This window comes from Myotis brandtii, unplaced genomic scaffold (genome assembly GCF_000412655.1).
Source record: "Myotis brandtii unplaced genomic scaffold, ASM41265v1 scaffold645, whole genome shotgun sequence".
Taxonomy (NCBI): domain Eukaryota; kingdom Metazoa; phylum Chordata; class Mammalia; order Chiroptera; family Vespertilionidae; genus Myotis; species Myotis brandtii.
Genome location: NW_005370488.1, coordinates 713,863 through 724,329, shown reverse-complemented (window position 1 = coordinate 724,329; position 10,467 = coordinate 713,863). Strand labels below are relative to the sequence as shown.

The 10,467-nt window shown below is 43.0% G+C and overlaps 1 protein-coding gene across 2 annotated transcripts; it reads left to right on the top strand.

Annotated features, from left to right (window-relative positions):
• Nucleotides 1-7,140: 7,140 nt before the first annotated feature.
• PDHA2 (pyruvate dehydrogenase (lipoamide) alpha 2) lies at nt 7,141-8,316 on the top strand. 2 transcript variants are annotated; one of them, XM_005880650.1, is made up of 2 exons: nt 7,141-7,665; nt 7,747-8,316. In XM_005880650.1, exons 1-2 carry the CDS (start codon nt 7,141-7,143, stop codon nt 8,314-8,316), a joined length of 1,095 nt encoding a protein of 364 aa, XP_005880712.1. The 2 variants fall into 2 exon arrangements, with proteins under 2 accessions (XP_005880712.1, XP_005880713.1); XM_005880651.1 differs by having other exon boundaries at nt 7,141-8,316.
• Nucleotides 8,317-10,467: the final 2,151 nt, after the last annotated feature.

Sequence of the window (10,467 nt, the reverse complement as noted above, 5' to 3'; positions counted from 1 at the left end):
AGGGCAAAGGAAACCCATGATGAGGCCAACAGTACGTTGTTAAAATGGGGGGCATAAGCGTTGACTTCTTCCTTAGCCTCCTTTTCCCAAGATTTGTCTGTAATGGTCAAATGTGCTGCTCGAACTTCCTTCTAGGGGGCAGCAATGCCTTGGAATTTTGCCAACATTCCCTTGTCTCTCTTTAAACCTAGTTCAGTGACTCAGGTCTTCAAAGAAGCAAATCAAAGGAAATTATTGTGTACTGATATTAGCAAAAGGTAATAGTCTACCCAAAGTTGGTAGAATGGAAGGCTTATTGGAGACCATCTATAAAGAAAACACCATAAAATGATACAGTTAAGAGAAACTAATATATCATAAAAGACTGCAAGAAGTCCTCATTTCACTATTTAATATCTAGAGTTTCTTTTTACTATCACACATAATATGTACTTCTTTGCTATTAAAATTAAGGTTACTAGGGATAAATATGTGTTTATTTAAAGAATAAAAATTTGAGACATGGGTATTTAAGTATATGAGATTGAAAATCTTTGGGGGGGGGGGGGGGGGGGGCGGAACTTCCCCAAGAAGTGTAAATAAATTTTAGAGGAAATGCAAATGCGCCTGACTCCGATTTGGGATTTGTTGAATTTGCTTTGATTTTTTAGAGCTATGTATTGAATTGATTATATTTATTTTGAATGAGGTTATGATTTTACAAAGCAACTCAAAGAACTGAACAGAAATCAGGACACAACTCTTGACTCCTCTACTGGTCCTCTACTGTTTGAGATACTAGGCATTATTAAGTCTTGACACTACATTATATATGGATTTTTATTTTTTATTCCAGCTGGCCACATTCAGTTAAAGTTCTATTTATAAGGACTTATTAAAAATGTTTGGAAAGAATATTTAAAATATAGTTTTGTATTATGATTCCTTTTATCATTATCTCCTAGAACTTGGTTTCAAACTCTAGAAGTAGGGGGTGAGTACCTGGGCCACAATGATTCATATGTCTGGGATTATCCAGTAGAAGAAAGATGGTGGCTCCAACAGTTGTTACTAAAATTAATCCATAACATCTTTCCTTTCCTTACACCATCACTATCTGGGTGGAATGAGAAACATTATCATTTTGCCTCTTGTTTTCAATCAAATCTTCTCTTCATGGTAATTCATCCTGAATTTTCATATAATGACTAGAAGCCCAGCGTGCAAAATCGAGCAGCCTCGCCCACCCGCGCACGCCTCGCCACACCGGCCGGCTGCCAGCCTTGATGCGATTGGAGCCTGTGGGTCATGGGGGAGGGACTGAGAGGTGCTCCATGCACTTCATGGTGACCAGTTGTTTGGTCGTTATGGCATTATGGCCATGGGCTTTTTATAATATAGACTAGAGGCCCGGTGCATGAATTCATGCCCATTGAGAGGGAATTAATTAGAAGAAATATTTTAATATTGCCATTTGCCCTTTCTCTATAATAGAAGTGTCAACCAAATTCAAAATCAACAATGACAGATCGAAATACATATGTGCGATTGGCACCAGCAAGAGCTTTATATGTATTGTGCATGCGCAAGTCAACTTAGCCTTTTATAGATATAGAATAAATTTGCATAATTAGACCTGCTTTCTGATTTAGCTAAAATTTTTCCAGCCCAGTGAAGCATCCTAAATTCTCTTTCAGGTAATTGTCAGCAACACAGAAATAAATATCAACACAAAGCTGATTATTATTGTAGATCACGCAGAGAGAACAAAGGGTAAAATATTTAACTGCAGCAGTGTTTGACTATATTCTGTGCAGTGAAAAAACCTGAAGTCATTTTCAAGGTCTATAATTTCTTACTTCTTTTCAGTCGGGTCTAGTTTTTAAACTTTCTAAATCTCCATTTTCTGGCTAATGAAAAGAAAATTACAGGGACTAGGATTCCACCAAGTCTTCTATCTACCTACTCCAGGACTTTTGTGAGGATCAAGTGAGATGAGGCAAGGGAAAACACTTCACAGACATTTGGTTACAGTGTAAAGTGTTTCCACCTGTGTTCCTGGGTTGAAGAAACTCCAAGGAGGCTAGTCGCTAGGGAGAGGAAGCCAGGCATTGCTACGTGACATCATTAACTGGATGGAGGAAAGGATACTTAGCATATTAGCCTTTTATATGTATACTAGAGGTCTGGTGCACAGATTCATGCACCAGTGGGGTCCCTCAGCCTGGCCTGCGCCCTCTCGAAATCCAGAACCCCTTGGGGGATGCTGGACTGCCGGTTTCAGCCTGATCCCTGCAGGCCAGGCAGCCAGGGAGGAGCCTGAGCCCAGGCCTGGCGCCGCTCCCACTCATCCTGGCCCCACTGCGCCTGCCGCCGCTGCTTGGTAGCACTGCTGCAGAGGTGGGAGAGGCTCGTGCCACCGCAGCTGCACTTGCCAGCCGTGAGCCCAGTGACATCTGGCACCCGTCAGTCAGCTGAGCAGCGCTCCTGCTGTGGGAGTGCACTGACCATCAGGGGGCAGTTCCTGTGTTGAGTATCTGCCCCCTAGTGGTCAGTGCACATCATAGGGACCTGCTGTTCAGTTGTTCGGTCATTTGGTAGCTTAGGCTTTTATATATGTAGACTAGAGCAGCGGTCACCAACCAGTGGTCTGTGAGGCTTTAAAAGTTTGTGACCGCTGTTCTAAATCTCCATTTTCCGGCTAATGAAAAGAAAATTACAGGGACTAGGATTCCACCAAGTCTTCTATCTACCTACTCTAGGACTTTTGTGAGGATCAAGTGAGATGAGGCACGGGAAACACTTCACAGACATTTGGTTAAAGTGTAAAATGTTTCCACCTGTGTTCTTGGGTTGAAGAAACTCCAAGGAGGCTAGTCGCTAGGGAGAGGAAGCCAGGCATTGGTACGTGACATCATTAACTGGATGGAGGGAAGGATACTTAGCATATTAGCCTTTTATATGTATACTAGAGGTCTGGTGCACAGATTCATGCACCAGTGGGGTCCCTCAGCCTGGCCTGCGCCCTCTCGAAATCCAGAACCCCTTGGGGGATGCTGGACTGCCGGTTTCAGCCTGATCCCTGCAGGCCAGGCAGCCAGGGAGGAGCCTGAGCCCAGGCCTGGCGCCGCTCCCACTCATCCTGGCCCCACTGCGCCTGCCGCCGCTGCTTGGTAGCACTGCTGCAGAGGTGGGAGAGGCTCGTGCCACCGCAGCTGCACTTGCCAGCCGTGAGCCCAGTGACATCTGGCACCCGTCAGTCAGCTGAGCAGCGCTCCTGCTGTGGGAGTGCACTGACCATCAGGGGGCAGTTCCTGTGTTGAGTATCTGCCCCCTAGTGGTCAGTGCACATCATAGGGACCTGCTGTTCAGTTGTTCGGTCATTTGGTAGCTTAGGCTTTTATATATGTAGACTAGAGCAGCGGTCACCAACCAGTGGTCTGTGAGGCTTTAAAAGTTTGTGACCGCTGTACTAGAGGCCTGGTGCACGACATTTGTGCACTGGGGGGGGGGGTCCTCAGCCCAGCCTGTGCCCCCTGGTGGTCAGTGCACATCATAGTGACCGATCATTCTGCTCTTTGGTCAATTTACATGTTAGCCTTTTATTATATAGGATAGATACTTCAGAATTATGATAGGAGTGAGGAGAAGGAAAAAAAAAAGTTTGCCAACAGTTCTATGTTCTGTAATGACCTCACTTATTATAAGATTAAAGAGAAATCTTGCTTGATTGTCATTATTTTGCAGAATATATGGTACTGACATTTTCCCTTTTCCCAAAGGAGATAAAGTAATGGACCAAATGGGTAAAACTTTTCTCTGAGTTATATATAACTCAATTTTTTTTTAGTAAGTTCTTACTCATCACTCTTAATTGCCAAATCTTAGTGCTATGAAAAAAATAGATTGCCACTAATCATATAATGAGATCTAATATTATTTATCTAGAAATATTCACTTTTTAACAGATTTATTCACTTAACATTTGGCAAAATGTGCAATTGTTACTGGATGAATTTAAATATCTTTCAAACACACTGTTCTTTTTTTTTCTTTAACATTTCCTTGTCACTCATTTTAAAATATTTTATATGGTATCAATGCAATGGGAGTGACACTTTAAAGATAAATTCAGAAATGCCCCTTTAGGATCAACCATTAGACATGAAATGTGAAATTCTGTCACACTGACATGAATGACTGCTGCTGTAATCACTAGCTTCTCTTTTATTAGTTTTTTTCTTAATTAAATGTAAAATCTACCACTGACCTTTTAAAAGTGCTCATCTGTTTTCCTTTAATTTCAAATATATTAAAAGTGAGTTTCTGTGTTAATTAAAATCTTAGAATTTATGGGGGTTTTAATTGCAAACAACATTTCAGTGGTGAACATGTAGATGAGAGGCACAGTGCACAACATTCTTAGTTCTGTTTGGTAATAAACCTATTATTGAATAACAAGAGGCCCAGCGCACAAATGTCATGCACCAGTGGGGTCCCTCGGCCTGACCTGCGGGATCCGGCCGAAACCAGCTCTCTGACATCCCCTGAGGGGTCCCGGATTGCGAGAGGGCGCAGGCCAAGGGGACCCCACGGGTGCACGATCAGGGCTGGGGAGGGACCGAGGGAGTGTTCTAGGGTGTGTCTAACCCATCTTGTTCAGTCCTGATCAGCTGGACCCCAGCAGCAAGCTAACCTACCGGTCAGAGCATTTGCCCCATGGTGGTCAGTGCATGTCATAGCGAGCAGTTGAGCAGCCTTAGCATATCATTAGCATATTATGCTTTGATTGATTGAATGGATGACCAGACGACCTGACACGTAACATATTAGGCTTTTATTATATAGGATGACAAGACATTTGAAAAAAAACATATCATCAACTGTATTGTCCATGCTTAGCTTGAAACTTGTCTAGATAGAGGAAGATAAGAGGATCTCCTTGGGGAGTCATAAACTTTTACACTGGCATCTGAAAAGTTCACTTTTACTTTGAAAATGTGAATGGGTTTAAAAATACTGTCAACATTCCAAAATTATTATCAGGATTAATCAATGTAATGGAAATATTTTGTAAGCATACTATGCAACTGTAATTTCTTTTACCTTTGAGTTAAGATAGTTTATGAGATAAAGGGTAAATAATGTCCAGGAAGTCACTGGAAGTATTGCATTTTATTATTTATTATCAGAGCCTGTTGAAAAAATAACAGGTCCCTTTTCTGTGGCGACCTGTAGCACAGGTATTTCCCAACTGGCATCTCTGCATGTTTCTCCTCTGGCACCAGTCAGGTTTAGCCTTGTCACACTGGGCTTTTAAGGGGAGCTCTATCTTTGCAGGCCAGGCTATGTGTGACAAGATTAAATTGGCACACTTTGCTTTATAGCTCTTGTGTTCCTGGCAGTGCTAGGCTCGCTGACACCTCTGAGAGAAGGCTCAGCTGTCACTCACGACCCATTAACACTACTGTTCCATCCTGCAGTGTCATTTTTCTCATTCTCGTGGAGATAATGCTCCCTGGAGACCCCCAATACCTGCAGGAATGAAAGAGAACAGCAGAGACAGGCTAACTATCAAAGAGGGAGCACACATCACAGAAGACCACGAATTCCAACAGCAGCATTTTAAAATGAGTGGAGAAATGAAACCCATGATGATGACTGGGTTGAGAAGGTGGGAGGAGGATGGAATTTTAAGGGAAATCACAACTTTTTAATAAGCTACTTTATCCTTCCTGCCTAACTATCAAAAGGCATGTCCAAAACAATACTTGCAACTAAGTATCTAGTTACTAGATAAAGAGAAAGCAGCTGCTCTGAATATGCCCTAGGGCAATTGGGGTAAGAATTTATTTACAAACAGGGATTTTGCATTTTATTTGGATGTTTATTTACCAATAGGCAGTGGATATAAAACAGCATACATTAAGGTGAATTGCTTAACAGTCTAAATAGAACAAGATCTCCGGTTATGATTGATTTATTCAGGTACAAAATCACCTTCCTAGTAAAAGCATAGAATAGAAACAGGATAAGTGATCTTTGAAATCCTAGACCGGAGACTTCTTTTGTCCTGTGATTGAACTGTTAGCAGTTGCTTAAGCAAACACAATATCGCTCTCCTTCAGTCCAAACTGTATATTGCTGAGTGAGTCACTTTATAAAAACTTACACTTTTTAATGTTTACTATATAAAGAGGCATTTGTAAGAACATGCTTTTAATTTCCCAGACTAATACTGGTACTATTTAGATTGCTATAAAAGCAAAAGACAAAATCACCTGAATCTTGATATTTTCTATGGGAACCTGTTAAAGACATTATAGGAAATGACTACACAAAAAAAATTTTTTTAAGTAAATTGGTCAGAAATTAGGACTAAAATTGGCTGGACAAAATTCAGGATTATAAGAAAGATGCCATATCAAAAGCTTGTTACATCAATCTGCATCTCAGCCCTACTTTAATTTCCCCACACCAAGCAAAATGCTTATTGTTGGGTTTAACTTATTCTCAGGCTGGGGTTTGTACCCGCTTCGCTGCCTCCCCAGGTGAACACAGGTCCTAGAAGCTAAAAGGATGAATGTGGTGTATTCTGCTGGAGCACCAACTTTTTTTAAAAAAGTGTTTGTTTTTAAGTATTTAAACTAAATAATTTGTAGATTTTTTTTTTTACATTAAACTACATATGGTATATTTTCGAATAGGATAAAACATTCATGCCTATGTTAAGGATTTTTTAAAAAGAACCATCAATGAGAATATCTTCGGTTTAAACTGTCAGCATTCTGGTGTGCCTTAGAAATTGCGTTTGTTCCTCTCTTCCATTGATACACGTCCAGGAAGCACTGCTATGTAGCATTTAGCAGGGAAAAAAGGACTCAGACTATCATGGTGCAGCAATGACAATGGCGTTAATTAAGATCAGTGTGCAGTTCAGCCAAGTCTTCCAGTAGAAGAAACAGCCTTTATTCCTAAGTTTACAGTTGGAAGGCCCAGCACACATCCATCACTCCAGGCTGGCGGCCAGCCATCGGCCCAGCGCACATGACGTGACCTCTGTCCCCAGCGAGGCCATTGTGTCGCCACGCGCGTTCGTGTTCGCGCGGAGGAGCGGGGCTTGGGCAGTTGGGAGGTGCCGCGCCTGGTGTGCAGACCTCCATGAGGAAGATGCTCGCTGCGGCTGTGTCCCGCGTGTTGCCCCGGGTCGCCCCGAAGCCCGCCAGCAGAATGCTGGGGGCAGCCGGTACCTTCGCCGATAAGGCCACATTTGACATTAAGCCGTGTGAGCTCTACCGGCTGGAGGAAGGCCCCCCTGCCACCGCCGTGCTCACCCGGGAGGAGGGGCTCAAATACTACAAGACGATGCAGATGGTCCGCCGAATGGAACTGAAGGCAGATCAGCTGTATAAGCAGAAATTCATCCGTGGTTTCTGTCACTTGTGTGACGGGCAGGAGGCTTGCTGCGTGGGCCTGGAGGCCGGGATCAACCCCACCGACCACGTCATCACATCCTACCGGGCTCACGGCTTATGCTACACCCGCGGGGTCTCGGTCCGATCCATTCTTACCGAGCTGACGGGGCGCAGAGGGGGCTGTGCTAAAGGCAAAGGGGGCTCCATGCACATGTACGGCAAGTACTTCTACGGGGGAAACGGCATCGTGGGCTCTCAGACACCCATAGGGGCCGGGATCGCCCTGGCCTGCAAATACAAGGGCAGCAGTGAGATCTCCTTGACCCTGTATGGGGATGGCGCTGCCAACCAGGGCCAGGTCGCCGAGGCCTTCAACATGGCCAGCTTGTGGAAGCTGCCGTGCGTGTTCATCTGCGAGAATAACCTCTACGGCATGGGAACGGCCACCGACCGAGCCGCCGCCAGCACCGAATACTACAAGAGGGGCCATTTCATCCCCGGCCTGAAGGTGGACGGGATGGACGTGCTGTGTGTTCGGGAGGCAACCAAGTTTGCCGCTGACCATTGCAGGTCGGGGAAGGGGCCCATCGTGATGGAGCTGCACACCTACCGCTACCACGGACACAGCATGAGCGACCCGGGCGTCAGCTACCGCACCCGCGAGGAAATCCAGGCGGTGCGGAGCAAGAGCGACCCGATCATGCTGCTCAAAGACAGGATGCTGGCCGGCAAGCTGGCCAGTGCGGACGAGCTGAAGGACATCGATGCGGACGTGAAGAAGGAGATCGAGGAGGCGGCCCAGTTTGCTATCACGGATCCGGAACCCGCTCTGGAAGAAATAGCCCATCACATCTACAAAGACAACCCACCGTTTGAAGTTCGGGGCGCCAATCCGTGGATCAAGTTTAAGTCCGTCAGTTGAAGGGAGACTGTGAATTTAGTGTGAGTCCTTCGAGGGAACGTTCGTGGGCAGCGTTAAGAATAGGTGTGCCCAATGTTGTTAAGGAAGAATAAATGAAATCCAGAAATCAAAAGTCTTGTGTGTTTTATGAAGAGAAATTGAGATCCTTAAGGGTCTATTAAAGGAGATGAAAAGAAAGCAGGGATGCCCTACCAGCGGTTCTCAACCTGTGGGTCGCGACCCCTTTGGCGGTCGAACGACCCTTTCACAGGGGTCGCCTAAGACCATCCTGCACATCAGATATTTACATTACGATTCATAACAGTAGCTACACTTATGAAGTAGCAACGAAAATAATTTTATGGTTGGGTCACAACATGAGGAACTGTATTTAAAGGGCCAGAAGGTTAAGAGCTACTGCAACCGGTTTGGTTCAGTGGATAGAGCGTCAGCCTGCGGACCGAAAGGTCCCAGGTTCGATTCTGGTCAAGGGCATGTACCTTGGTTGTAGGCACATCCCCAGTAGGAGGTGTGCAGGAGGCAGCTGATTGATGTTTCTCTCTCATTGATGTTTCTAATTCTCTATTCCTCTCTGTGAAAAATCAATAAAATATATTTTTTTAAAAAAGAGAGAGCAGTGAAAATGTACTCTCCCTGGAAAGGGATATTTCATTCAATTGTACACTGTTGCATTAAAAGACACTATAAAGTTAACCATTTAGTAATTTAAAGGATACACTGAAGGACATTAACATTTTCAAGAGCTGATTTGAGCATACATTGATTAGAACCAAGCAGTGCCCAACAAGTGATAGATAGAAGCCATCCTTCAACAAGAATAGGGGAAGGGGTCTTCTGAAGAAACAAAACAAGGAAGTCATTTGACTGGCCCCAGCTTAAGCTGCCTTATTTAGCAAAGCCTAGTTGCCCAGGGTTTCTGATTGGTTGTTCCTGAGTTTCATTTTCTCAGGTTTTAGTGCATTGACGCTGGCTTAGGTTTTGGTTTGATTACCAAGGCTACTGAGGCATTAAGGCCACCTTAGTGTGATGGCCACCTTGTCTAATTACTTATACAGTGTGAATATCTTAAAAGAGTATTTTAAGTTTATAGAAGTCTATAATTGGGAAAAAAAACACACAAGTATTTAACTTCCCAAGTTGTTTGCTGTAATAGTTCTATTTGATTTAGCTTTATGTTATTTTAGTAAATACTCTTATTCAAAGGGAAAAAGTTCTCCACCCTGCCAGGGGTTTGTGAGTAAAATCAGTATCCTGAGGTAGAGAGGTAATTTCAAGCCACACCAAGGTATCAGGACAACTTACTGCTGTGCATCTTACAGTTGTTTACTTGAATTAGCCATTAATACTACCTACTATAATAGCATGCCTGTGAGCACACACATGCATGCGTATTCAATATTAATGTTGCAGCCAGTTAACAGACTATTTTGCAATAAAATATATATATATATATTCAGGACACAGGGACATAAGAGATGGACATGTCTCATGGTGTACTTTATTGCAATATTTTTAGTATAACAACTTAAAGAAAAAATATAAAGTAAAATCTGGGGGGGGGTGGTTGGAACTAAATTTTGCTTTAACCTTCAAGTTAAAGCTACTCTTATTTTACAGTCTATGTATACTATTATTTGTTGCATAAAGAACTATCTTGGTAAATTTCAGACTGAAAAATGAATGAGGTCACATCAAAGAAATTGAGCAGAGGAGGTGATGTTGATAAAAAGTTGGAAATAAAATCTGCCTTGGCAAGAACTGAACAATTACAGATAATCCGAGTGAGGAAAATCTCACTCAGATTAAATAAGTGTGATTTTCTCTACAGGGCAATACCATGTCAATTAGCAAGTCACGACTTTGTGAAAACATTTTTTTCATAGTTATATTAGACTAATGACCTAAAACCTTATTGAGCATGATGGTTGGCATATCCTCCTCCTCTGAGATAGACTTACTAAAGTCGGAAATCAAAATTTGCCTGTGATTTAAGAAACAGTTTACAGAAAACACCAAAAAATCAGTTTTTAAAGATTAAATCCCATTACTAGTAAAAACAGTTGTAACTATGCATGGTGATGAATATTAACTAGACTTATTTTAGTGATTATTTTGTAATATACACATATAGCAAATTGCTATGTTTAACTT

What these genes read in the sequence shown, in the direction of transcription:
- PDHA2 (XM_005880651.1), top strand. Translation starts at nt 7,141, where the DNA reads ATGAGGAAGATGCTCGCTGCGGCTGTGTCCCGCGTGTTGCCCCGGGTC.